Below are 26,781 nucleotides of genomic sequence, written 5' to 3' on the forward strand. Positions count from 1 at the left end.
TATATATATACACACACACACGTGTATATATATATTTTTATATATATACACACACACACGTGTATATATATATTTTTATATATATATATATTTTTTTTTTGAGACGGAGTCGCTCTCTGTCGCCCAGGCTGGAGTATAGTAGCACAGTGGCGCAGTCTTGGCTCACTGCAACTTCTACCTCCCAGGTTCAAGGGATTGTCCTGCCTCAGCCTCCCGAGTAGCTGGGATTACAGGCGCCTGTCACCACGCCCGGCTAATTTTTTGTATTTTTAGTAGAGACGGGGTTTCACCGTGTTAGCCAGGATGGTCTTGATCTCCTGACCTTGTGATCCGCCGCCTTGGCTTCCCAAAGTGCTAGGATTATAGGCATGAGCCACCGCACCCAGCATGCCTGGCCATATTTTAAAATATTTTTTTAAGGAGGAAAGGATCCAGGAAAGTGAAGTGCCTAGGGCCCATCAATGTCAGATGCAGCCACGTGGACAAAGAACACTCCCTGAGCACAAGACACGAAGGAACCCGGTCTCCAGTGTCACAAACAGGCCTGCCCAGCAGGGTCTGCTTCTGCCCACCCCCTCCAGCCTAGGTAACGCCACAAAGCCCTGCCCTAGTGCTGACAGCGTGGGAGGGGCCACTGTTGGCCCAGCCCCACCCCCAACCAAGATCCCTTTGCCAGGGATTCAGAGGTAGCCCTGATGCCTGGCTGGCCTGGCCTCCTAATCCAAGGCCCGCCCCTTGGCCCGCCCCGGTCTGGGTGGGGTGACCCCCTACAAAAGCTCAGAATTTCCAGCAGCGGCTCCTTCCTCCAGGAGTCTGTGGTGCAGCTGGGGTGGAATCTGGCCAGGCCCTGCTTAGGCCCCCATCCTGGGGTCAGGAAATTTGGAGGATAAGGCCCTTCAAGCCCCAAGGTCAGCAGGGACGAGCGGGCAGACTGGCGGGTGTACAGGAGGGCTGGATTGACCTGTCCTTGGTCACTGAGGCCATTGGATCTTCCTCCAGTGGCTGCCAGAATTTCTGGTGGAAGAGACAGGAAGGCCTCCTCCCCTTGGTCAGGTCAGCCTGGGGGCTGAGGGCCTGGCTGTCAGCCACTCTTCCCAGAACAGATGTCATGGCCTCAGTGGCTCATGGGGAAGCAGGGGTGGGCGAGCTTAGGCTAGAGCAAGTCCTGTGGGAGATGGCAGAGGCCTGGTCTGAGAGGCAACTCGGATGTGCCCTCCAGTGGCCATGCTCCCCTCCATGCGTCTCCTCTGCCCTCCCGGAGCCCTGCAGGTCAATGTTTAACAGAAACCAGAGCAGCGGTGGATTAATGTGCAAGGGGTCAGCCCCCCAGCCATGAGCAGTGGGGGAATCTTTGCAACCTGTTCTCAGCTCTGCCTCCCCTGGCCAGGTTGTCCTCGACCAGTCCCGTGCCATGGCAGCCCACCTGCTTCCCATCTGCGCCCTCTTCCTGACCTTACTCGATATGGCCCAAGGCTCTAGGGGCCCCTTGCTACCCAACCGGCCCTTCACCACCGTCTGGAATGCAAACACCCAGTGGTGCCTGGAGAGGCACGGTGTGGACGTGGATGTCAGTGTCTTCGATGTGGTAGTCAACCCAGGGCAGACCTTCCGCGGCCCTGACATGACAATTTTCTATAGCTCCCAGCTGGGCACCTACCCCTACTACACGCCCAGTGGGGAGCCTGTGTTTGGTGGTCTGCCCCAGAATGCCAGCCTGATTGCCCACCTGGCCCGCACATTCCAGGACATCCTGGCTGCCATACCTGCTCCTGACTTCTCAGGGCTGGCAGTCATCGACTGGGAGGCATGGCGCCCACGCTGGGCCTTCAACTGGGACACCAAGGACATTTACCGGCAGCGCTCACGGGCACTGGTACAGGCGCAGCACCCTGATTGGCCAGCTCCTCAGGTGGAGGCAGTAGCCCAGGACCAGTTCCAGGGAGCTGCACGGGCCTGGATGGCAGGCACCCTCCAGCTGGGGCGGGCACTGCGTCCTCGCGGCCTCTGGGGCTTCTATGGCTTCCCTGACTGCTATAACTATGACTTTCTAAGCCCCAACTACACCGGCCAGTGCCCATCAGGCATCCGTGCCCAAAATGACCAGCTAGGGTGGCTGTGGGGCCAGAGCCGTGCCCTCTATCCCAGCATCTACATGCCCGCAGTGCTGGAGGGCACAGGGAAGTCACAGATGTATGTGCAGCACCGTGTGGCCGAGGCATTCCGTGTGGCTGTGGCTGCTGGTGACCCCAATCTGCCAGTGCTGCCCTATGTCCAGATCTTCTATGACATGACAAACCACTTTCTGCCCCTGGTAAGTCTTCTGTAACCTGCCCACCTTGTCAACCTGCCTTGTCAGATATTAGGTCCAGCCTTGGGGTACTTTAGCCTTGCGACATTTTCTTTTTTTTTTTTTTTTTTTTTTTTTTTGAGACAGAGTCTCACTCTGTCGCCCACGCTGGAGTGCAGTGGCACGATCTTGGCTCACTGCAAGCTCTGCCTTCTGGGTTCACGCCATTCTCCTGCCTCAGCCTCCGAGTAGCTGGGATACAGGCGCCCGCCACCACACCCGGCTAATTTTTTGTATTTTTTAGTAGAGTCGGGGTTTCACTGTGTTAGCCAGGATGGTCTCAATCTCCTGACCTCATGATCTGTCCGCCTCGGCCTCCCAAAGTGCTGGGATTACAGGTGTGAGCCACCACGCCCGGCCCCCAGCCTTGGGACATTTTCATCCACTCATTCTTTTTTTTTTTTTTTTTTTTTTGAGACGGAGTCTTGCTCTGTCACCCAGGCTGGAGTGCAGGGGCAAGATCTCAGCTCCTGCAACCTCCACCTCCCGGATTCAAGTGATTCTCCTGCCTCAGCCTCCCGAGTAGCTGAGATTACAGGCATGCCATCAACATGCCTGGCTAATTTTTGTATTTTTAGTAGAAATGGGGTTTCACCATGTTGGCCAGGCTGGTCTCGAACTCCTGACCTCAGGTGATCCTCCCACCTCAGCCTCCCAAAGTGCTGGGATTACAGGTTTGAGCCACCGTGCCTGGCGCATGGGCACATCCATTGAATGCGCACTTTGTGCCAAGTTCTGTGCCAGGCACAGGCAATTCAACATTTATTGGAATGATGTAGTCCCTGTCTGCATGGAATTCATAGGCTAGAGGAGGAAGCAGTTTGCCTCTGGTCCCATGGCCAGAGCAGCCCCAGGTGAAGGTTATGAATTATTTGTCCCATCCAATGGTGTTCTAGCAGTCTGCCACAGGGTGGGAAGGAGGCCCCACAGAGCTGTGCTGTCTCCTTCCCAGGATGAGCTGGAGCACAGCCTGGGGGAGAGTGCGGCCCAAGGGGCAGCTGGAGTGGTACTCTGGGTGAGCTGGGAAAATACAAGAACCAAGGTGAGCTTAGGCCTGGCATGAGGGTGGGGGTGGGGGAGGGGTGGGGCCGTTAAGCTGACTGGGTAGACCCTGACTTACCCTTTCTACCTGCAAAGTCCTGGCTGACCAGCAGGTGAGTGCCTCAGTGCCCTAGGTGGGTCCATACGTGGCCATGGTGTCCCTGACGCTATCCTCCCTTCCCACCTAGGAATCATGTCAGGCCATCAAGGAGTATATGGACACTACACTGGGGCCCTTCATCCTGAACGTGACCAGTGGGGCCCTTCTCTGCAGTCAAGCCCTGTGCTCCGGCCATGGCCGCTGTGTCCGCCGTCCCAGCCACCCCAAAGCCCTCCTCCTCCTTAACCCTGCCAGTTTCTCCATCCAGCTCACGCCTGGTGGTGGGCCCCTGAGCCTGCGGGGTGCCCTCTCACTTGAAGATCAGGCACAGATGGCTGTGGAGTTCAAATGTCGATGCTACCCTGGCTGGCAGGGACCGTGGTGTGAGCAGAAGAGCATGTGGTGATTGGCCACACATTGAGTTGCACATATTGAGAACCTAATGCACTCTGGGTCTGGCCAGGGCTTCCTCAAATACATGCACGGTCATACAAGTCATGGTCACAGTAAAGAGTACACTCAGCCACTGTCACAGGCATATTCCCTGCACACACATGTATACTTACAGACTGGAATAGTGGCATAAGGAGTTAGAACCACAGCAGACACCATTCATTCCATGTCCATGTGCATCTACTTGGCAAGGTCATAGACAATTCCTCCAGAGACACTGAGCCAGTCTTTGAACTGCAGCAACCACAAAGGCTGACATTAACTGAGTGCCTACTCTTTGCCAGTCCCCGTGCTAAGCATTTTATGTGGACTTATTCATTCCTCACAATGAGGCTATGAGGAAACTGAGTCACTCACATTGAGGGTAAGCACGTTGCCCAAGGTTGCACAGCAAGAAAAGGGAGAAGTTGAGATTCAAATCCAGGCTGTCTAGCTCCGGGGGTACAGCCCTTGCACTCCTACTGAGTTTATGGTAACCAGCCCTGCACGACCCCTGAATCTGCTGAGAGGCACCAGTCCAGCAAATAAAGCAGTCATGATTTACTTAGCTGTTTATTGAGCGCCTAAAATTTCCAGGCCCCGGTATCCAAAGGGCACAGGAAAGGCTTGTCACTCTCACCAGATCTGACGTCAGTCTAAGGGCGGCTGCTTCCCAGGGTGGGGCCCAAGTTTCAGGAGAAAGCCCCACCTGATCGGACCTTTTCCAAGCTGTCCTGGGGCAGGAGGCCGGCGGGAACCGAAGCTAGACTTGTCAGAGCCTGGGGCGGGGCTGGCGGAGGCAGAGCCAGCTGGAGGCGGGGCCTGCGCTTGGCTGAAGTGGTGACGTGCTGGGCTGGGGCAGGGCCTGGAAGAAGCCAAATCGAGGCGGGACCTAAGCTGTGACGCAAGGAGAAGGAGGAGGGGCCTGTATGGGGCCGGGTGGGGAGGAGGCGGACTCAAATGGAGATGGGGTGGGGCTCAGCAGGGGCGGAGCCAGGGTAGAGACTGAGTCTGCGCCTGGCGGGTGTTATGACGCGCAAACCAGGGGCGGGGCCTAAGCGGCGACGCGCGGGTGCCGGGGCACCCCGGGAGACCTTAGAACGCCTTGGCGCGCCGCCAGGACGCGACGGCTGCAGTACATCCGCCGCACCGCTGGGGGCCAACGTTGTCGGACCGAGGAGTCCGAGGTGGCGACTGAGTGAGATCCCCAGCTGTGCGGAGCTAGGACGCGGAACATCCCGGAGGCCGGCATCAACATGTCAGTACCGCACCCTTCCCATTTGTTGCCTGTAGGTCCACCCCGCGCGTGCGGTCCCCAAGTGGCCATGCCACCCCGCACGCCCTCCCTGCGTCAGTCGTTCGTTTCCAGACCATGCCGAGCCACACCTGCCGATAGAGTCGAGCTCTCGAAGTCCTCATTCCCAAAAGCTCCACAGCCTGTGACCCACTAGGAGGGAGGGGGAAACCGAGGCCCGGGAGAGACGGAGAAGCCACTCTCTGAGGACCCCGGAGCCCCGCCCACAGTGGGTGGGGTCGGCACTGAAGGGGTTAAGGCCGCGGGGAAGCCCCGGGCTCAGCCCTAGGGGCGGATCCTGGGGCTTCCTCCCTCCAGACCAAAGGGTGCTGCTGCTGCCGAGGTGGCTGATGCAGGTGAGGGGCTTACAGCCCTGTGAATGGTGTGGGAGGTAAGGGGAGGGGGGTGCCTGTTACTGACCAGTGTTTAATTGGCCTCAAGCTCAGGAGAGGTAAGGGGAGCCAGCAGGCCCCTTCTGGAGCAGGTGAGTAGAAGGAGGGGGTCCAGCTGCCCGCCCACCACTAGAAAACCCCCAGCGTAGACCTGCCTGACAGCAGGACCTTGGTTAAGATGGGAAAACAGTAGGGTTTTGGCACAGGAGGTCTGGGCCCCCAACCTGTTGACCGTTGGACACCCTGTGGATATAGGAAGGAAGCTGTGGTCCTTATCTAGGGTGCCTGCGAAACTCAGGCCAGTGGGGAACCAAGCCTGCAGAGGCAATACTGCTGTGTGACTGTGGGCCAGGCCCAGTGCTGGTGCTGCTGGGGCCCCATCTGAGGGGACAGTTGGGTCTATATCCAAAGTGTCCTGAGATGGACAGAGTTGGGAAGGGGGCCATGGGCTCCAGGCGGGGAAGGCAGTCAAGACAGGCCAAAGCTCAGCCTGATGGGTGCATGAGTGGGGCCCCAGGATCCACTAAGGCAGTGGGCATAGCCCAGGTAGTTGAAAAGGCTCGGAGCTGGAAGAGACTCGGAACATAGGGAGAAGGGACAGGAAGACTCCTGGAGCAGTTTTTCCTATGGAGGGAACCTTGAGTAGGTTTGAGCAGGGGGTATAGTGTCTGCTTTGCATCTTCTATCCCATGCCCTAGTGGTGGACTAGGAGGACTACTGGAAGACAGAAGGCCAGCAAGTAGATTGGGTCAGCTGTTTCATAGACCTGGTGGTTACAGGCCCCCTGTGAGGGGAGGTCCTGAGGAGGACAAATTTGTAGCCAGAGCAGGCTGGGGCCAGGATTCCTAGGTTCTGCCCCAGCCTTAAGCAGCTCATCCATCACTCCCAGCCTCCCTCCAATGTGGGATAGACACCTGGATCTATCTGCCCTGCTCTATAGGGGATGGGTCTCTTCCAGGTCACCTGTGCTGTCAGATGAGTGTGGGACAAAGTGCAGCCCACCACTCCCCAGTTCCAATATGCATGGTCCCCCCTGCACTCTGTCAGCCCTTCCCTACCCCAACACCACCCTCCCTCCTGGCACAGCCCAGCATGGCTGTTATCTACAGGAGGAGAGCCACTGTGGTCTGAAGAGATGCCACTGCCTGGAGACTAGGGTCTTAACCTCCAGCCTGGCACTGAGCCACCTGCAACCTAGCAGCAGGTGACCTTGGCTCCCAGCCTGACTCAGCTGAACCTGGATCCTGTGCACAGGCAAGAGCTGACTCTGAGCCCTGGCCCAGCCAAGCTGACCCCTACACTAGACCCTACACACCGGATGGAGCTGATCCTGAGTACCAGCCCAGCTGAGCTGACTCTGGATCCTGCGTGCCAGCCAAAGCTGCCCCTGGATTCCACATGCCAACCAGAGATGACCTTCAATCCTGGTCCAACTGAGCTTACCCTGGATCCTGAACACCAGCCAGAGGAGACCCCCGCTCCTAGCCTGGCTGAGTTGACCCTGGAGCCTGTGCACCGCCGACCTGAGCTCCTGGATGCTTGTGCTGACCTCATCAATGATCAGTGGCCCCGCAGCCGCGCCTCCCGCCTGCACTCCCTGGGCCAGTCCTCAGATGCCTTCCCCCTCTGCCTGATGCTGCTGAGCCCCCACCCCACACCTGAAGCAGCACCCGTTGTGGTGGGCCATGCCCGCCTGTCACGGGTGCTGAACCAGCCCCAGAGCCTCTTAGTGGAGACAGTGGTGGTGGCCCGGGCCCTGAGGGGCCGTGGCTTTGGCCGCCGCCTCATGGAGGGCCTGGAGGTCTTTGCTCGGGCCCGGGGCTTCCGCAAGCTGCACCTCACCACCCATGACCAGGTGCACTTCTATACCCACCTGGGCTACCAGCTGGGTGAGCCTGTGCAGGGCCTGGTCTTCACCAGCAGACGGCTGCCTGCCACCCTGCTTAATGCTTTCCCCACAGTCCCCTCTCCCCGGCCACCCTGGAAGGCCCCAAACCTGACTGCCCAAGCTGCCCCAAGGGGTCCCAAGGGACCTACATTGCCACCACCCCCTCCCCTACCTGAGTGCCTGACCACCTCACCCCCAGTTCCATCAGGGCCCCCTTCAAAAAGCCTGCTGGAGACACAATATCAAAATGTGAGGGGGCGCCCCATATTCTGGATGGAAAAAGACATCTGAGACCATCCAGGGCAAGGAACTGTCTTTCTGGTTCAATAGACTGCCCCGGACAGTCTACAAGCCTCAGCCCACTGACCGTACCTCAGCCCCTAGCCCCTGGGGGGCAGCTTTAACCTGGGCATGTTTCCTGGGTACCAGTGGGGCCAGGAGGTGGCTCTGGCTCAGAGCCGTCAGTGTGGCTGAATAAACGCTCTCTTGGGTATGGCTGTGACACTTTATTTGTTGACCCCCCTACCCTTACCTCTCACCTCTTCTGCAGGTCCCTTATCCCTGCAGAAGTCCCCAGATCCACCTTGGCCCTGAGGCCATTGATGGGAGGATGCCTGTCCTTTGCCTTTACCCCCCACCTGGCTCAGGAGACAGGGTGGCTGTTCTCTTCCCCGTTCACTCACTCATTACCATTCACTGAGCGCCTACTGTGTGTCAAGCCCTCGACGGGACATAGGCAATGGGTAACTAGACAAACAGGCATAGGGTAGCAGGATCCATGTGGTACAGGGGAGGTACAGAGGCTTTGGGAACCCAAGTGACTTCACTCCACCTGGGGATCCAGGAGACCTCCCAGGGCAGTGATGTCACAGCAGAGACCTGAGTGCTAGGTAGGAATTAAACCAGGCAGGTGAGGAGGTGGGACCTGACTGTTCTTGGAAGAGGGAACAAGGTGGGCAGAGGAAAGAAGGGGACTTGTGACAGTTGTGGGAGGACACAGTGGTGTATTGACAAAGATAGGGGACATGGGAGGGAATGTACCCTCAGCTCACTGTAAAGCCTGCTTTGGTGTGCACCTGCCACTCGATGCCTGGGGCATCATAGCCAGCTTGTGGTGTGGCTGCTTTAAAAGGCCCAAGAGACCCTTGGGGAAACATGCTTTCCCCAAGTCCTCCTGTAAGGATGGGGAGGAGCTAGGGGAGCTTTCCTGGCTTTCCCTGCTGTGTGGAAGGTGTGGCCATAGCTATGGACTCTAAGCTTACACCCTCCTCTCTCCTGCAGGTTTCCATCCTTGGGGCATGACCACGCGACTAGGCCCAGCCCTGGTGCTGGGGGTGGCCCTGTGCCTGGGTTGTGGCCAGCCCCTACCACAGGTCCCTGAACGCCCCTTCTCTGTGCTGTGGAATGTACCCTCAGCACACTGTAAGTCCCGCTTTGGTGTGCACCTGCCACTCAATGCTCTGGGCATCATAGCCAACCGTGGCCAGCATTTCCACGGTCAGAACATGACCATTTTCTACAAGAACCAACTCGGCCTCTATCCCTACTTTGGGCCCAAGGGCACAGCTCACAATGGGGGCATCCCCCAGGCTTTGCCCCTTGACCGCCACCTGGCACTGGCTGCCTACCAGATCCACCACAGCCTGAGACCCGGTTTTGCTGGCCCAGCAGTGCTGGATTGGGAGGAGTGGTGTCCACTCTGGGCTGGGAACTGGGGCCGCCGCCGGGCTTATCAGGCAGCCTCTTGGGCTTGGGCACAGCAGGTGTTCCCTGACCTGGACCCTCAGGAGCAGCTCTACAAGGCCTATACTGGCTTTGAGCAGGCAGCCCGTGCACTGATGGAGGATACGCTGCGGGTGGCCCAGGCACTGCGGCCCCATGGACTCTGGGGCTTCTATCACTACCCAGCCTGCGGCAATGGCTGGCATAGTATGGCTTCCAACTATACCGGCCGCTGCCATGCAGCCACCCTTGCCCGCAACACTCAACTGCATTGGCTCTGGGCCGCCTCCAGTGCCCTCTTCCCCAGCATCTACCTCCCACCCAGGCTGCCGCCTGCCCACCACCAGGCCTTTGTCCGACATCGCCTGGAGGAGGCCTTCCGTGTGGCCCTTGTTGGGCACCGACATCCCCTGCCTGTCCTGGCCTATGTCCGCCTCACACACCGGAGATCTGGGAGGTTCCTGTCCCAGGTAAGTGGAAGCTGAGGTCCAGGGGTCTGAGTCAGGAGGTATGGCCCTGTTCTAGGAAGGTCCCAGGAGAAGACCTTGCCTAGAGGTTGGTCCTAATCTAGGCGTTCTGAGTGGAAGGCCCTGTCCTGGAGCATCTGATGAGGGAGGCATGGCTTTGCCCTGGAAGATGTTGAGGGGTAGGGAGGCCCAGCCTTTGGAGTGCTGGCCTGAGGGGAGATATTCTCAGTGGAAGGCCTGAGAAGCCACTCAGAGACTCGATACAAAGGGGCCCTACTCGGGCTGGGTGAGTGTCTCACACCTATAATCCCAGTACTTTGGGAGCCTGAGATGATGGAAGGATTCCTTGAGACCAAGAGTTCAAAACCAGCCTGGGCAACATAGTGAGACCCCAACCTCTACCAAAAAAACATTTGAGACAGAGTCTTGCTCTGTTGCCCAGGCTGGAGTGCAGTGGCACCATCTCAGCTCACTGCGGCCTCCACTTCCTGGTTCTAGCGATCCTCCCACCTAAGTCTCTTCCCGAATAGCTGGACTACAGGTGCATACCACCACACCCAGCTAATTTTTATATTTTTGTAGAGATGGGGTTTGTCATGTTGCCCAGGCTGGTCTTGAACTCCTGGACTCAAGTGATTCTCCCGCTTTTGCCTCCCAAAGTGTGGGATTACAGGTGTGAGCCACTGTGCCCAGCCTAAAAAATTATTATCCAGGTGTTATGCACCTGTAGTCCCAGCTACTTGGGAGGCTGAGGTGGGAGGATTACTTGATCCCAGGAGTTCAAGGCTGCAGTGAGCTATGATCAGGCCACTGCGCTCCAGACTCGATGACAGAGTAAAACCCTGCCTCTAAAACCAAACCAAACTAGAGGGGCCCTACTGTACAGGTAGAATCATATTGTGACAGTGAACCAGAAGAGTTTCTTGAATGTGGATGTGTGCCCACATGGATCTGGCCAGCCCAGCCCTGGCTTAACAGCTCTCTGCCTCCAGGATGACCTTGTGCAGACCATTGGTGTGAGTGCAGCACTAGGGGCAGCCGGCGTGGTGCTCTGGGGGGACCTGAGCCTCTCCAGCTCTGAGGTGATCATTGCCCCTTTGAGCCTGCCATGTAGCACATGCTGGGGTCCCAGGGTGGGGGACGGCCATGTCAAGATTGTAGAGCAGGCATATTGACACATCTCTTCCCTATTCCTCAGGAGGAATGCTGGCATCTCCATGACTACCTGGTGGACACCTTGGGCCCCTATGTGATCAATGTGACCAGGGCAGCGATGGCCTGCAGTCACCAGCGGTGCCATGGCCACGGGCGCTGTGCCCGGCGAGATCCAGGACAGATGGAAGCCTTTCTACACCTGTGGCCAGACGGCAGCCTTGGAGATTGGAAGTCCTTCAGCTGCCACTGTTACTGGGGCTGGGCTGGCCCCACCTGCCAGGAGCCCAGGCTTGGGCCAAAAGAAGCAGTATAAAGCCAGGGCCCCTGCCACTGCCTCTTCTTTTCCCTGCTGCCACTTTTCCAGTCCTGGAACTACTCTGTCCCACGCTTGCTCTATTCAGTTTACAGTCAACCCTCCCAAGCACACACCCCGCTTCCTTTGGAATCCGTGAGGGGTAGAAGGGGCCAGAAAAAACGCTTATAAAACTAGAGGCCCTCTGAGATCATGTGAGTCCTCCATGGCAAGGAAGCAGTCCCAGGGAGAGTCAGGTTCCAGCTAGTTAGGGCTGCCAGCCTAGGGCTTTGTGCCTACACCTCACTAAGCCCATGGAGAGGTCACAGAAGATGGGCCGTGCACGGGCAGATGGGCCCCAAAAAATCTTGGCGAAGGTCAGTAAAGTGCTAAGCTCTTGTCTGCACTCTTTCATCATAAAGTCACTTTTTTCCACTGCCTGAGGTTTGGCTGTTGCTCCTGTTATCCCAAGCTCTAAGCCCTTCCCATGGTCCCCAGACCCAGGCAGGGGTCGGCCTCGTCTGGAGTGTCCCGCTGCCAAGTGCCCTGAGAAGCCAGTCCTGCCGTGGTGCTCCACTGAGGGACGCTTCGGAGTTAACGACAGTGCACTTGTTCCCGACGCGGGGCTGGGGTGCGCGCAGGGCATTGTGGGTGCATAGTTCAGCTAGCGCGTCGTCGGCTGGTGGGCCCCAGGCGTGGACTACCATTCCCATGGTGCTCTACGCGCAGCCAGCCGCCGTCGCCTGTGCGCTCAGGCCTCTGGGATTAGTAGTTTTCGCCTCGTGGATGTGGGCTTGAATCGGATGGCCTGGAACTCGCCTTCCCGGCGACCTGTTTGGCAGGGCGGGACGCCTCGCGAAGATGGTGGTGCGCGGGGCGTGTGGCTCCCGTCGTCTGGCCAAGTCTCAGCGCAGCGCACCGGCCGGCGTCTCGCTGGCCTGGAGCCCACACCCACCGGGTCCCTGACCCCGCGCCCCCCGCGCCCGGTTCCCGGCATGCCTCGCGCCCGTAAGGGCAACACGCTTCGGAAGGGTGGTCAGCGCCGTGGAGGAGGTGAGTGGGGTGGGGGGCGTGGGACAGCTGTATGAGCAGCGGGCGGGGGTCCTGCTGGGTCCCCTTGGTTGTTCTCGAGGGCCCTGGGTGGGGAACCCCCTCGGCCAGCCCCACGCAGCTTCCCAGAAGTCTACCGAGGCTGGCACGTGCCCCAGCAGTCATTGGCCACGTGCGTGCCCAACTTGAGCTCGCTGCCCACTGCCTGTTGGGAGTCCGCGCTCCCAGCGGTGACCCAGCCAGCCCCTCCGGGCCTCAGTTTCCCCATTGCCCCTCCGCCTCAGTTGCCTGCTGCGTGGACAAACTCACCGGGCAGAGCAGGAAGCCAGTCCTCTTGCCAAACCCTGATCCTTTCCTGGACTGGTCAAGGAAGTTGGCGGGAGTCCTGGCCTGCTCCGGTGAACAGAGGGAGGGGGCTCTGTTGGGAAGCTACCTGATTAGGGCCTTGGCAGCTTGGCAGGCCTGACTCCACAAGGTAGCTGAGTATCCTGGAGCCTGAGGCAGTCTTGGGACTCGCTTATCAGCTTAGACCAGGAGCCTGTCTTAATGCAGTAAACACATATGTTTACTCTGCTGGGATGGGGTGCCTACCACGCACAAATTTATTTATTTTTATTTTCGAGGGGGAGGGGAGGAGGGCCGGGCACAGGAAGGAGGAAAATACCTAGGCACAACTTTAAACTGGTCACCACCATGGTGGCTTTTGGGTGGGGGACATCTAATAGGGTATGAAATATGTTCACTGAGTGGTGTCAGCCCCAGACTTAGGACTCAGGGAGGCCTGGGAGGAAGTGCTTCTGGGTGAGTCCTTAGAGGATGGAGAAGAGAGCAAGTTGTACAAAGGCCTGGCAGCTGGAGGGACCCCAGCACAGTGGAGTGAATGAGGGAAGGCTGGGCTGCTCTGGCAGGTGGGATAGTAAGATAAAATGGGAGCAGGCTGAGTGTGGTGGCTCACACCTGTAATCCCAGCACTTTGGGAGGCCAAGGCAGGCAGATCACCTGAGGCCAGGAGTTCGAGACCAGCCTGACCAACATGGAGAAACCCTATCTCTACTAAAAATACAAAATTAGCTGGGTGTGGTGGCGTATGCCTGTAATCCCAGCTACTCGGGAGGCTGAGGCAGGAGAATCACTGGAACCTGGGAGGCAGAGGTCGCGGTGAGCCGAGATGGTGTCATTGCACTCCAGCCTGGGCAACAAGAGCAAAACTCTGTCTTAAAAAAAAAAAAAAAAAGTGGGGGTGAGCAGATGCCAGGCTGGACTTTGTCCTGCAGATGAGGGGTGTGAGTAGTTCTTAGAAGTAGGGCCAGCCTGGTGATCACACCCTGTCCAAAACTCTGCTACAGCAGCCAACCTTGCCAATGTCAGCCCTTGGCCCTGGACAGACCCCACACACAGGAGTGCACCAGCCCTACTGAACTGACCCTTGGCTTTGGTTTTTCATCTCCGAGAGGGACACCATTCTATCTTTTGGGATTATGAGGTTGAGTGAGGTACCCCCAGCCATCCCTTATCAGTAGAGGCAAGTTGAGTGTCCTATTCCACCTTCTCCAGGTGCCCGGAGCAGTGCCCAAGCTGACTCGGGTTCCAGTGATGATGAGGCAGCCAGTGAGGCCCGCAGCACCGCCAGTGAATGCCCCAGCTTTCTCAGCACCACTGTAGAGGACAGCCTTGGTGAGAACGGGTGGAAGTTTGACAGGAGTTTAGTGAGGGCTCCATGGGCTGAGGACAAGAAGCAGTGCTGACCAGGTGGCCTTGCAGGGGGGGATGTCGTGGATGAGCAGGGCCAGCAGGAAGACCTTGAGGAAAAGCTGAAGGAGTATGTGGACTGCCTCACAGACAAGAGGTACCCCTGGCTGCCAGCCAACTCCTACACCCAGCTCCAAGTGTGACCAAGGGAGGGCTGGCCCATGTGACCCCCCTTCTCGACCTCCCCCAGTGCCAAGACCCGGCAGGGTGCTCTCGAGAGCCTGCGCCTGGCCCTGGCGTCCCGCCTACTCCCCGACTTCTTGCTGGAGCGCCGCCTCACACTAGCCGATGCCCTGGAAAAGTGCCTCAAGAAAGGTTGGACCTGGGGGTACGTGGGAGACTTAAACTGGGCAGACACTGGCCCTTGCTGCATGGGCTGACTGGAAAGCATCCCACAGGCAAGGGCGAGGAACAAGCCCTGGCTGCTGCTGTGCTAGGCCTGCTCTGCGTGCAGCTGGGCCCTGGACTTAAGGGTGAGGAGCTGTTCCACAGCCTGCAGCCTCTGCTGGTCTCTGTGCTCAGTGACAGCACAGCTAGCCCTGCTGCCCGGCTCCACGTGAGTGTGCCTGTGCCCCATGAAACCCTTCCTGCACCTTATCCCTCAGCAGAGTGGTGGGTTCCCCCTGTCTTCAGCCTCCCTTACTCTGAGGAGAGTGAGCTCCAGGGCTGGGAACCCAGGTTCACCCACTGACCATGGCATGGCATTGCCCTCCTCCCAACAGTGTGCTTCTGCCCTTGGCCTGGGCTGCTACGTGGCTGCCGCCGACATCCAGGTGAGTGGTCTTTGGGCACAGGTGGTAGAGCATCTAGGGCTGTAACTCTGCCTCTGAGCTCCCCTGCCTCTCTGTGCTCCTAGGACCTAGTCTCTTGCCTTGCCTGCTTAGAAAGTGTTTTCAGCCGGTTCTATGGCTTGGGCAGCTCCACAAGTCCTGTGGTTCCTGCCAGCCTGCACGGCCTGCTCTGTGCTGCCCTGCAGGCCTGGGCATTGCTGCTCACCATCTGCCCCAGCACCCAAATCAGCCACATCCTTGACAGGTAGGGGTGGCTGTCCACTGGGAGGGGGAGGGGATCTCAAAGAGGCCCCCAACCCACACATATAGCTCAGTCTGCCCCTTCCCTAGGCAGCTGCCCCGGCTGCCCCAGCTCTTGTCCAGTGAAAGTGTGAACCTGCGGATTGCTGCCGGTGAAACCATCGCACTGCTCTTTGAGCTTGCCCGGGACCTTGAGGTGCGAGGGACAAGGATGGGGGGTGCTTGGTGACACCACCTGCCCATCACAGGCTGGATGCAGGGGGTGCCATAGAAAACAGAACAGCTTTAGGTCATTATGCAGAGGAGGTGGCCCCAGAACAGATTCATCTCCTAGATGTCATGATGGGTGCCCTCAGCAGCGGTGTCCTGGCCTGACAGAGGCCAAGGAGGGGTCAAAGGGGCCAGGCAGAGAAGAGAGGATCTCTCAGTGAAAGGAGGGGTTTGAGCAGTGCCCTGTTCAGAGCCAGCAGAGCTCAAGCATCTACCACACGCCCTCCAATGCTCCCATTGCAGGAGGAGTTTGTTTACGAGGACATGGAGGCCCTCTGCAGTGTCCTGCGCACTCTGGCCACTGACAGTAACAAGTACCGTGCCAAGGCTGATCGTCGGCGCCAGCGCTCTACTTTCCGCGCCGTGCTGCACTCCGTGGAGGTTTGCGTGAGAACATATGTGTCCTAGCAAGGGTGCATCCCCAGGCATAGCAGCCAAGCCCAGTTGTGTTGGCCCCTCTACCCTGCAGGGCGGTGAATGCGAAGAAGAGATAGTGCGCTTCGGCTTTGAGGTGCTCTACATGGACAGCTGGGCTCGGCACCGGATCTACGCTGCCTTCAAGGAAGTGCTGGGTTCAGGCATGCACCACCACCTCCAGGTGTGGGGACGGACAGGGAGGGGACATCTGGTGTGGTTGCGTCAGTCTGGCCTGAGCTCACTGCCCTCTGCCCCCCAGAACAATGAGCTACTCCGTGACATCTTTGGCCTGGGCCCTGTGCTGTTGCTGGATGCCACTGCCCTGAAGGCCTGCAAGGTTCCACGCTTCGAGAAGGTTTGCACCCTTGGGCACCTTTCTCTTCCCCCTATTCCCGTTTCCTGGAGGCCTGGAATTCTGTAGAGGCTGGAAGAGGACCCCCAGCCCTTTCCCTTCCCAGCTCCCCAGGGTGTCACTCTCTGTCCCCACTCTAGCACCTGTACAATGCTGCTGCCTTCAAAGCCCGGACCAAGGCTCGAAGCCGTGTGAGGGACAAGCGGGCAGACATCCTGTGAAGCAGGACCTGCTGAAGAGGAGACTTTCTATGCCCTTGGTCCGTATTTTTAACAGAAGACAGTGCAACAACTGGTCTCCACCAGTATTTGTCACTTTATTTTTTTAATGACAAAACCAAAAACAGACATGGGGTGGGTAGCTGGGGGCCCGGACACTTGGGACCCTGGCCCCTTTGTCCCTGCAGCCAGCCCTGTGGCCTCTTCCTGTCCTGTCTCAGGCCAGGCTAAATATGTGCCTGCCTCAGGGCTGTGGGGCAGGCACTAGGGGGCCTTTCCCTTCCTTTCCTTTCTCAGGCCTTGCTCCCCCAGGATGACCCACTCTTAGGGGGGTGGTGGCATCTGGACAAATGCCACCACAGCAGGTGGGGAGGCAAAGCTACCTGGAATGAATTTGTGTGCTGATTTTTAAGGATTATTACAGATAATTAAACAGAACGGTCAGCCTTCTGTGGTCTTAACCCCTGGGTATTTTTCTGTTCTCCCTCCCCATCTACTATCCCAGGCTTGGGCCCAACTGGGTCTTCCACAATGTCACCTTTGCCCTCCAAGGTAGTCTGCCCCAGGTGGCGCCTCTCCCCCTACTCAGAGCCCAGCCTGTCTTTGAGAGCTGAGGCTGGACCCTCACTGGGAGGCCTGGCAGAGTTTGGGTGATTGCTATGGGGACAGCTATTTCTAGACTTCAGAACCTGCCATCTGGGGTGGCCAGAGAGTGCTGACAGGCCACAGGAGGAGCCAGGAGGCTGGTGCCCCTTCCCCTGACCTTGGGCCACCCAAAGCAAGGCTTTGGCACCAGAGGCTTGGCTAGGCCTGGCTTGAAGAGATCAGGAGAGGCAGGCAGCTATTAAGTTAACAATAGGTTCTTGTACAAAAATCTCACCAAGGCAATAGTGTAGATGTGGCAGCCAGCAGTAGGGAAGGAGAGACTTGCCCATAGCCACTTTATTCCCCCCACACACACCCCCCCAGGCCCCAGATCCAAATGGCATCTCAGCTGGGTGCTTGGGCCTCACTGGAGTTGAGCCTCCGAAGCTGGCTGAGGCTGGCCAAGCGGAGTTTGAGTAGTGTCTCCTCCTGCGTGCGGAGCGTGTGTGCCAGGATGCGCAGGGATTCACTCTGCAGCACTGAATGGCAAGTGGGGGATCATCAGACCATGTGCCACCCCATGACCTCTGCAGACCCAGCCCAGGACCAGGGGCAGCCACGGGCCTCCCGCCCTATCCTTCACTGCTGCAGCATCTGCAGTTGCTCCTTCCAGCTGCACAGAAGGGCCTCCCAGTCCCCACTGCCTTGCTCTCTATTCCTACTAGCACCCTGTGCGTCCATACCGCTCAGGTAGACAGCCAGGAGTGCGAGCGCCAGGCAAGTGAGCACCAGCAGCGTGAGCAGCAGCAGGAACCCTCCTCGTCTGTACACAGGGCTGCAGCCAGCCTGGGCACACAGTGACGGCGGCAAAATGCCCAGCAGCTCATCCCACGGCCGTGCCTCTTCAGTTAGATAGGGGCGCAGTGTGCCTGCTGGGTGGATGGGACATCGGGAGGGTGGTGGGTGCACCTGCTTTCGTCCCCTCCCCCAGCACGTCATCCACCCCACTGTCCCTGCTCACCTCCACTATTTAGGTCGCTGATGGACTCCACCTGGTGCAGGCGTACCTCATGCACGCAGTTGGGGGCCAATGGCCCCCTGCTCCTCTGGCTGGGCATCATTGGCGCCACGGAGTCTGCAGGGGCAGCGCAGGCTGATTTAGCCAGTGGTGGGTCAACCCCCTTCCTTCTACCAGGTGGCTTCAAGCAGCAAGGACTTGCAGATGATAGGGATAGTGGGACATTTGGTTCCAAATCCCCTAAAACTGACTCAGGAATGACCCTTGATTTGGATCCAGGATGATCCCAGACCCTTACAGGCTTATTCTGTATACAGGAGCAGCAGGTACATTTGATTTGTTTCCTTCCAAGCACCCCAGGGACTCAGGCATTCCTCTGCCTGCTCATTTCTAGCAGTTTATCAGCCTTGAATGCTAAGCCCACAGCAAATGAAATTCAGTCCTGCCTCTTTTGTCAGTTGTCCCTGCAGACCCAATGCCTGGCATCTTCTGGTCAGAAAGCCCTATTGTAGCCACTCTGGTGCCTTTCCCTCCTGGCCTTGGTTCGGTGTTTGTAAACATACTCAGTGTGACTGTGCTGTACATGTGTGAATCCTGCTGTTTTCATTCAACATTTACTATTGGAGAGACCCTTCTTTGTTATACTGTTGCACATGCCTCTGAGGTCTCTCCCTTCACACATCTCTCTGAGGCTGCCTGGGCATCTAGGTTGTTTGCAGTTCCCCCCCCCCCGCCCCCTTTTTTTTTTTGAGACGGAGTTTCACTCTTGTTGCCCAGGCTGAAGCGCAATGGCGCAAGCTTGGCTCACCGCTGCAGTTCCCTTTTGAAATTAACCCCCAAGACATCCACCATTGAGTATGAAGGTTTTTTTCCCAATTTCCTGATAGTTATTAATTTCAGTTCCCAGAAGTGGAATTATTGGATCCAAGAGCAGGGATTTTTTTTTTTTTTTTTTGAGATGTGTGTTTTGTTTTTTTTTTCTCCCTGTGTTGCCCAGGCTGGAATGCTATGTCGTGATCTCGCCTCACTGCACCCTCCACCTCCTGGGTTCAAGCGATTCTCCTGCATCAGCCTCCCGAGTAGCTGGGATTACAGGCGTGTGCCACCACGCCCAGCTAATTTTTGTATTTTTGGTAGAGATGAGGATTCACCATGTTGGCCAGGCTGGTCTGGAACTCCTGACCTCAAGTGATCTGCCTGCCTCGGCCTTCCAAAGTCCTGGCATTTATAGGCATGAGTCACTGCATTTGGCTGTTTTTTGTTTTGGTTTGGTTTTTTTGAGGTGGAGTCTCCCTCTGTCGCCCAGGCTGGAGTGCAGTGGCAGGATCTCGGCTCACTGCAACCTCTGCCTCCCGGCTTCAAGCAGTTCTCTGCCTCAGCCTCCCGAGTAGCTGGGATTACAGGTGCCTTCCACCACACCCAGCTACTTTTTATATTTTTAGTGGAGATGGGGTTTCACCATCTTGGCCAGGCTAGTCTTGAACCCCTGACCTTATAATCCACCCGCCTCGGCCTCCCAAAGTGCTGGGATTTACAGGCGTGAGCCACCGTGCCCGGCCTGTTTTTTTGTTTTTGAGACAGAGTCTTGCTCCGTTGCCCAGGCTGGAGTGCAGTGGCGCAATCTTGGCTCATTGCAACCTCCACCTCCTGGGTTCAAGTGATTCTCCTGTTTCAGCCTCCCGAGTAGCTGGGATTACAGATGTGTGTCACCATGCCCTGCTAATTTTTGTATTTTCAGTAGAAACCAGGTTTCCCATGCTGGCTAGGCTGGTCTCAAACTCCTGACCTCAAGTGATCCACCCGCCTCAGACTCCCAAAGTGCTGGGATTACAGGCGTGAGCCACCGTGCCTGGCGAGATTACCATTATTTTGAGATGGAGTCTTGCTCTGTCGCCAGGCTGGGGTGTAGTGGCGCGATCTCAGCTCACTGCAATCACCCCCTCCCAGGTTCAAGCGATGCCCCTGCCTCAGCCTCCCAAGTAGTTGGGATTACAGGCATCCACCACCGCCCCTGGCTAATTTTTTGTATTTTAGTAGAGAGGGGGTTTCACCATATTGGCCAGGATGGTCTCAATCTCCTGACCTCGTGATCTGCCCGCCTGGGCCTCCCAAAGTGCTGGGATTACAGGTGTGAGCCACTGTGCCTGGCCTGAGATTTTTGTTTTGTTTTTGAGACAGATTCTTACTCTATCACCCAGGCTGGAGTTCAGTGGGGTGATCACAGTTCACCGCAGCCTCCGCCTCCTGGGCTCAGGTGATCCTCCTGTGTCAGCCTTCCCAGTAGCTGGGACTACAGGCATGCACCACCATGCCCAGTTAATTTTTTTTGTATTTTTTGTAGAGACGGGGTTTCACTATGTTGCCCAGGCTGGTCTCGAACTCCTGGTCTCAAGAGATCCATCCTGCTTGGCCTCTCAAAGTGCTGGGATTACAGGTGTGAGCCACCACGCCCAGCCCGATTTTTTTAAAAGCTATTACCAAATTGTCTTCCAGAAGCACTGTCCACAGCCCCCCACAGGGTATAATATTGCCACCATTAGGCATCCCCGTAGGAAAAAAATTATATTTACATGCACACGTGCACACATAGATTTGCTAACTTGAGAGATGAGAAATGGCCTTTCTTGATTTATTTTATTGGGTTTCTTAGCCTAGGGAGTGTGACTAATATGTGTGTGGCTCTTTTTTTTTTTTTTTTTGAGACAGTCTTGCTGTGTTGCCCAGGCTGGAGTGCAGTGGCGCGATCTCAGCTCACTGCAACCTCCACCTCCCGGGTTCAAGCAATTCTCGTGTTTCAGCCTCCCGAGTAGCTGGGACTACAGGCATCTGCCACCATGCCTGGCTAATTTTTGTATTTTTAGTAGAGACCAGGTTTTGCCATGTTGGCCAGGCTGGTCTCAAACTCCTGACCTCAAGTGATCCACCCGCCTTGGCCTCCCAAAGTGCTGGGATTACAGGCGCAAGCCACCATGCCCAGCTGTGTGTGGCTTCTTAATTATCAATTTGAAGCCTCTGCCCATTTAGTCACTTGGGTCTGTGTACTTTTCTTGTGATTTTAATTATGTACTTTCACACTCATTGAAGTTTTTGCTTTTTGTTTGTTTGTTTGAGACAGAGTCTCACTCTGTTGCCCTGGCTGGAGTGCAGTGGTGTGATCTGGGCTCACTGCAACCTCTGCCTCCTGGGTTCAAGGGATTCTCCTATGTCAGCCTTAGTAGCTGGCACTACAGGTGTGCACCACCACGCCCTGCAATTTTTTTTTTTTTTTTTTTTTTTTTGAGATGGAGTCTGGCTCTGTCACCCAGGCTGGAGTGCAGTGGCACGATCTTGGCTCACCGCAAGCTCCGCCTCCCAGGTTCATGCCATTCTCCTGCCTCACCCTCCCAAGTAGCTGGGACTACAGATGTCCGCTGCCACGCCCGGCTAATTTTTTGTATTTTTAGTAGAGATGGGGTTTCACCATGTTGGCCAGGATAGTCTCGATCTCCTGACCTCGTGATCCGTCTGCCTCGGCCTCCCAAAGTTCTGGGATTACAGGCGTGAACCACCGCGCCCGGCCAATTTTTGTATTTTTTGGTAGAGATGGGGTTTCACCTTCTTGGCCAGGCTGGTCTTGAAATCCTGACCTCAAGTCATCTGCCCATCTTGTCCTCCCAAAGTGCTGGGTTTACAGGCATGAGCCACTGTACCCGGCCAATATTTAATTATATTTTCTTCTAGTTGTTCTTTAACTTGATGTCTAAAAATCCTGGTCCAGATGCCAAGAGCTCCAGATACGCACCTGGAAGCTGATAACAGTAGGGAAGAGCATTGGGGGGAAACCTCCAGATAGGAGCAAGGGTGGCCTTGCACTCTGGGACTGTCATTCTCAGGACAGTAACTCAACCTCCATGATTTACTTGAAACTGCCTCTTGACATGCTCAAAAGCAAGTACAACAAAAACAAGCAAGTGCTGCCAGTCATTATGTCTCGGTGGTGGGTTGAAGGTCATATTAAATTCTCTCTTTGGGCCAGGCACTGTGGCTCATGCCTGTAATCCCAGCACTTTGGGAGGCCAAGGCAGGAGGATCATTTGAGTCTAAGAGTTTGAAACCAGCCAGGGCAACATAGGGAGACCCCATCTCTACAAAAAAATTAAAGATTAGGGCCGGGCACAGTGGCTCACGCCTGTAATCCCAGCACTTTGGGAGGCTGAGGTGGGCGGATCACGAGGTCAGGAGTTCGAGATCAGCCTGGTCAACATGGTGAAACCCCATCTGTACTAAAAATACAAAAAATTAGCCGGGCATGGTGATGGGCGCCTGTAGTCCCAGCTACTCAGGAGGCTGAGGCAGGAGAATAGCTTGAACCCGGGAGGCGGAGCTTGCGGTGACCCAAGCTCAAGCCACTGCACTCCAGCCTGGGTGACAGAGCTAGACCTCATCTCAAAAAAAAATAAATAAATAAAGATTAGTTTGGTGTGGTGGCATGCTTCTGTGGTGCCAGCTTCTCAGGAGGCTGAGGTGGGAGGGTTGCTTGAGTCCAGGAGGTCAAGGCTGCAGTGAACTGTGATCATGCCACTGCACTCCAGCCTGGACAACAGAGTGAGAACCTGTCTCTAAAAAAAAAAAAAAAAATTCCCTGCTGCCGGGCACAGTGGCTCACACCTATAATCCCAGCACTTTGGGAGGCCAAGGCAAGTGGATCACAAGGTCAGGAGTTTGAGACCAGCCTGGCCATTATGGTGAAACCCCGTCTCTACCAAAAATATTAAAAAATTAGCCAGGTATGGTGGCAGGCGCCTGTAGTCCCAGCTACTTGGGAGGCTGAGACAGGAGAATCACTTAAACCTGGGAGGCAGAGGTTGCAGTGAGCAGAGATCGCACCACTGCACTCCAGCCTGGGCGACAGAGCAAGACTCCGTCTCAGAAAAAAAAAAAGGGGCTGGGCGCGGTAGCCCACGCCTGTAATCCCAGCACTTTGGAAGGCCGAGGCGGGCGGATCATGAGGTCAGGAGATCGAGACCATCCTGGCTAACACAGTGAAACCCCGTTTCTACTAAAAAATACAAAACAAAAATTAGCTGGGCATGGTGGCAGGTGCCTGTAGTCCCAGCTACTCAGGAGGCTGAGGCAGGAGAATGGCATGAACCCGGGAGGCAGAGCTTGCAATGAGCCGAGATCGCGCCACTGCACTCCAGCCTGGGCGACAGAGCAAGACTCCATCTCAAAAAAAAAAAAAAAAAAAAATTCCCTCTTTGTACTTTGTTGTGCTTTTCTCACACTTTCTAAACTGAATGTGAATTGTTTATTACAGGAAAAACACACAGTAAATGTCATTGTTAAGATCCCAAAAGAGGCCAGGCACAGTGGCTTATGCCTCTAATCCCAGCACTTTGAAAGGCCAAGGTGGCTGGCTGGGCGCAGTGGCTCACGCCTGTAATCCCAGCACTTTGGGAGGCCGAAGCGGGTGGATCACGAGGTCAGAAGATTGAGACCATGCCGGCTAACACAGTGAAACCCCATCTCTACTAAAAATACAAAAAATTAGCCGGGCGTGGTGGCGGGCTCCTGTAGTCCCAGCTACTCGGGAGGCTGAGGCAGGAGAATGGCGTGAACCCGGGAGGCAGAGCTTGCAGTGAGCTGAGATCTCGCCACTGCACTCCAGCCTGGGCAACAGAGCAAGACTCCATCTCAAAAAAAAAAAAAAAAAAAAGGCCAAGGTGGGAGGATTGGATTGGTTGAGGCCAGGAGTTCAAGACCAGGGAGACCCTTCTCTACACACACACACACATGCATGAAAGTAAACATTTCCCCCTACCAGGGGCAAGGCCCCTCTCCTGCAATGTTGAAAATGTTGGCAGTGGCTCACTCTTGTAATCCCAACAATTTGGGAGGCCAAGGCGGGTGGATCACCTGAGGTCAGGAGTTTGAGACCAGCCTGCCCAATACAGTGAAACCTTGTCTCTACTAAAAATACAAAAATTAGCCGGGCATGGTAGCACATGCCTGTAATCCCAACTACTTGGGAGCCTGAGACAGGAGAATAGCTTGAATCTGGGAGGCAGAGGTTGCAGTGAGCCGAGACCGCACCACTGCACTCCAGCCTGGGTGACCAAAAAAAAAAAAAAAAAAAGTTGAGGCCGGGCACAGTGGCTCACCCCTGTAATCCCAACACTTTGGGAGGCTGAGGTGGGTGGCTTACGAGGTCAGGAGTTCAAGACCAGCCTGGCCAAGATGGTGAATCCCTGTCTCTACTAAAAATACAAAAATTAGCTAGGCATGGTGGCAGGCGCCTATAATCCCAGCTACTTGGGAGGCTGAGGCAGAGAAGTGCTTGAACCTGGGAGGCGGAGGTTGCAGTTAGCCAAGATCAGGCCACTGTACTCCAGCCTGGGCGACAGAGCCAGACTCCATCTCAAAAAAAAATGAGTTGAAAATGTGATGAGAGGAGCTTGCTAGCTGGGCCAAGCTCTGTCATGGGCTCTAAGATGGAGCCATGGAGCAGACAGTCCTATGTCCTGGCCAGTACTGGACCTGTAGCTTCCTAGATTCCTGCTGCCCTGGCCCCTCTGAGCATCAGTGCTTCTTATATGCAGTGGTGCAGTTAGGTGAGTAGCCACCAAGCTCTTGACTAGTTGAGTCTCAGTCTGACCAGGCCAAGGGACCCCCAACCCTAGGCAGTTGGATATATTTAGACCCAAGTCAGGGGAGTCCAGAGGCCTAACTACTTTTCAGTCCATGGGACAGGTACCCAAATGCTTTCTGGAACCACTGCCCACCCCAATCCCAGCTTCCTCCCTTAAGAGCTGAACCGGCCAGGCAGCTGACCGGATGCCCACATCCACCTGAGCACAGCCTGTAGTTTACCCACTCCTAACTGGGTAGCTTCTCCCATCCCTCCTTGATGTCCCCAGCAGGGGAAACTGAAGCAGGGCCTGAGGTGACAAGGGGTTCCAGGCATGGCAGGTTTTTCCTCCCTGCACAGGGGGCAGGTCCTTTTACAGGAGCTGGAGCATGAAAATGGGTAACTAACTACTCAAGACAGTGAGGTCAGTGGGACAGAGGGTGGATCTCTCCATGGTCCACAAGGTCACAGGACTGAGGCCTTGCCCTCCCTCATGGTCACCCTCTCCTACCTTCTTGGGTCTCCTCAGGCATGGCAAGCAGTGGGCAGTTGGGGGCCGATGATGGCATCCAGTAGCAGGACTGGACAAAGGCAGCAGTAGCTCCTTTGAGAGCCCAGGGAAGGCCTGGCTGCTTTCCAGCCTTGGCCTAAAATAGGCCTGAGCTCAGCCCACTGGGCTATATTTAGAGGGAGCAGCCCTCAGCCATGGGAAGGGGCAGAGTGATCCACGTGGGCCAGCCTGAACTATCTACCTGGTGAGGGAGCCAGCCAGGAGCCTGCCTCCACTAGTCCAGGTGCCCAGGGACCTTCAAGGGGAAGCACACCTCCCCCATACATCCAGAATGGCCACTCCAGGCTCAGCAAGGCCCCATGTGGCAGCCAAGACAGACAAGGGAAGCCTGTGCATCGCTACTCTGCCACCCCTCTACCCCGGCAGACTCCTACCCACAGCCCAGTCATCTCTCCTCCCAGCAAACACAGCAGCCTCCACTGCGTGACCTGCTAGCACACAATGCTATTGTTGTGTGTGTCTTATAGAGGGTGATGGACAACTGAAGCCCAATGCCATGAGGGCTCTGATAGCTTCACAAGTGGGCAGATACACCAACAGCACCCATGCTGGCCAGTGGGTGGACCTAGGTTGGAGGCTGGTTCATTTGTTACTAAGCTTACAACCTTAGGTAAAGGATCTCCCCTCTCTGAACTCAGTTTGCTCATGTGTAAAGTTGGAACAACAGTGGCTCCTCCCTGGCAGTGTACACTGAGAACCACATCTGGAGCATTTAGCACAATCCACAGTTTTGGTCTTCCCCTGCTCCCATCTCCACAAGGGCAGACAGGTCCCATAAGGTTGTGTAAGGATGCGCATCACTGCTTACCTTGAAGGGAGGAGGTGGTCCAGCTTCCAGCTTTCCCTCTGTGGTTGGATCCCTGTGCCCTTCCTTCCCAGTGGGGGCAAAGCAAGACTGTGGGCTCTACTTCCCACACACCTCAAACCTGTCACTCCGTTGTCTCACACTGGCCTCCCTGCTGTTCCTCAAAGTCAACAAGCTTGTTACCACCTCAGGGGCTTGGCGGTGGCTGTTCCCTCCTGGAATGCTCTGCTCCCAGATAGCCCTCTGGCCAGCCCCTTCTTGTCAGCGAGCTCAAATGCCACCCCTTCAGTGAGGCCTTCTGCGTACATTCTTTTCCACATCACCCAGTTTTCTTTTCTTTTCTTTTTTTGAGACGGAGTCTCGCTCTGTTGCCCAGGCTGGAGTGCAGTGGGGCGATCTCGGCTCACTGCAACCTCTGCCTCCCTGGTTCAAGCAATTATCTTACCTCAGCCTCCTGAGTCGCTGGGATTAAAGGCACGCGCCATCACACCCACCTAAGTTTTGTATTTTTAGTAGAGACAGGGTTTCACCATGTTGGTCAGGCTGGTCTTGAACTCCTGACCTCATGATCCAACTGCCTCGGCCTCCCAAAATGCTGGGATTACAGGCGTGAGCCACCGCGCCCTGTCCAGTTTTAGTTTCTTCATAGCACTTAGTCCTGAAGTTATATTATGCACAATGTACCCTGCGTGTCACTATTCCCAAAGGCCCTACAGAACCCGTTCAGTCACGTGGAACAACCTAACAACCTTTTTTTTTTTTTTGGAGTCTCGCTCTGTCGCCCAGGCTGAAGTGCAGCGGCGAGATCTAGGATCATTGCAACCTCCACCTCCCAGGTTCAAGCAATTCTCCTGCCTCAGCCTCCTGAGTAGCTAGAATTACAGGCGCCCGCCACCACGCCCAACTAATTTTTTGTATTTTTAGTACAGACGGGATTTCACCGTGTTAGCCGGGATGGTTTCCATCTCCTGACCCGGT

At 56.1% G+C, this 26,781-nt stretch overlaps 5 protein-coding genes across 16 annotated transcripts; 4 read left to right on the plus strand and 1 right to left on the minus strand.

Annotated features, from left to right (window-relative positions):
- The first annotated feature begins 589 nt into the window (after positions 1 to 589).
- HYAL1 (hyaluronidase 1) lies at positions 590 to 4,484 on the plus strand. 4 transcript variants are annotated; one of them, XM_054483305.2, is made up of 4 exons: positions 688 to 908; positions 1,388 to 2,311; positions 3,300 to 3,389; positions 3,577 to 4,484. In XM_054483305.2, the coding sequence occupies exons 2-4, from the start codon at positions 1,412 to 1,414 to the stop codon at positions 3,892 to 3,894; spliced, it is 1,308 nt and encodes a 435-aa protein (XP_054339280.1). In that variant the 5' UTR covers positions 688 to 908; positions 1,388 to 1,411; the 3' UTR covers positions 3,895 to 4,484. The 4 variants fall into 4 exon arrangements, with proteins under 4 accessions (XP_054339278.1, XP_054339280.1, XP_054339282.1 ...); XM_054483308.2 differs by having other exon boundaries at positions 787 to 908; positions 1,745 to 2,311; XM_054483303.2 differs by having other exon boundaries at positions 590 to 2,311.
- Positions 4,485 to 4,867: 383 nt separating this feature from the next.
- Positions 4,868 to 7,987, plus strand: NAA80 (N-alpha-acetyltransferase 80, NatH catalytic subunit). 5 transcript variants are annotated; one of them, XM_054483317.2, is made up of 2 exons: positions 4,868 to 5,178; positions 6,861 to 7,987. In XM_054483317.2, coding segments are annotated over exons 1-2 (927 nt in total). In that variant the 5' UTR covers positions 4,868 to 5,176; the 3' UTR covers positions 7,786 to 7,987. The 5 variants fall into 5 exon arrangements, with proteins under 5 accessions (XP_054339292.1, XP_054339295.1, XP_054339293.1 ...); XM_054483320.2 differs by having other exon boundaries at positions 4,873 to 5,570; positions 6,716 to 7,987; XM_054483318.2 differs by having other exon boundaries at positions 4,875 to 5,570; positions 6,305 to 7,987.
- Positions 4,950 to 11,536, plus strand: HYAL3 (hyaluronidase 3). 3 transcript variants are annotated; one of them, XM_054483312.2, is made up of 4 exons: positions 4,950 to 5,178; positions 8,776 to 9,686; positions 10,676 to 10,765; positions 10,882 to 11,536. In XM_054483312.2, exons 1-4 carry the CDS (start codon positions 4,950 to 4,952, stop codon positions 11,149 to 11,151), a joined length of 1,500 nt encoding a protein of 499 aa, XP_054339287.2. In that variant the 3' UTR covers positions 11,152 to 11,536. The 3 variants fall into 3 exon arrangements, with proteins under 3 accessions (XP_054339287.2, XP_054339290.1, XP_054339286.1); XM_054483315.2 differs by having other exon boundaries at positions 4,975 to 5,178; positions 9,542 to 9,686; XM_054483311.2 differs by lacking the exon at positions 4,950 to 5,178 and adding an exon at positions 5,528 to 5,570.
- On the plus strand, positions 11,493 to 16,667 carry IFRD2 (interferon related developmental regulator 2). 2 transcript variants are annotated; one of them, XM_054483309.2, is made up of 12 exons: positions 11,493 to 12,183; positions 13,735 to 13,854; positions 13,942 to 14,026; positions 14,120 to 14,244; positions 14,328 to 14,485; positions 14,652 to 14,702; positions 14,786 to 14,964; positions 15,051 to 15,156; positions 15,474 to 15,611; positions 15,700 to 15,828; positions 15,907 to 16,002; positions 16,140 to 16,667. In XM_054483309.2, the coding sequence occupies exons 1-12, from the start codon at positions 11,934 to 11,936 to the stop codon at positions 16,218 to 16,220; spliced, it is 1,518 nt and encodes a 505-aa protein (XP_054339284.1). In that variant the 5' UTR covers positions 11,493 to 11,933; the 3' UTR covers positions 16,221 to 16,667. The 2 variants fall into 2 exon arrangements, with proteins under 2 accessions (XP_054339284.1, XP_054339285.1); XM_054483310.2 differs by lacking the exon at positions 13,942 to 14,026 and having other exon boundaries at positions 12,155 to 12,183.
- On the minus strand, positions 16,281 to 25,381 carry LSMEM2 (leucine rich single-pass membrane protein 2). Of its 2 annotated transcripts, none has more exons than XM_054483324.2 (4): positions 24,939 to 25,381; positions 17,824 to 17,937; positions 17,546 to 17,731; positions 16,281 to 17,341 (listed from the first exon to the last, which is right to left on the minus strand). In XM_054483324.2, exons 1-4 carry the CDS (start codon positions 24,994 to 24,996, stop codon positions 17,208 to 17,210), a joined length of 492 nt encoding a protein of 163 aa, XP_054339299.1. In that variant the 5' UTR covers positions 24,997 to 25,381; the 3' UTR covers positions 16,281 to 17,207. The 2 variants fall into 2 exon arrangements, with proteins under 2 accessions (XP_054339299.1, XP_054339298.1); XM_054483323.2 differs by having other exon boundaries at positions 17,546 to 17,734; positions 24,939 to 25,376.
- Between the last annotated feature and the right edge of the window lie 1,400 nt (positions 25,382 to 26,781).

This window comes from Pongo pygmaeus, chromosome 2 (genome assembly GCF_028885625.2).
Source record: "Pongo pygmaeus isolate AG05252 chromosome 2, NHGRI_mPonPyg2-v2.0_pri, whole genome shotgun sequence".
Taxonomy (NCBI): Eukaryota; Metazoa; Chordata; class Mammalia; order Primates; family Hominidae; genus Pongo; species Pongo pygmaeus.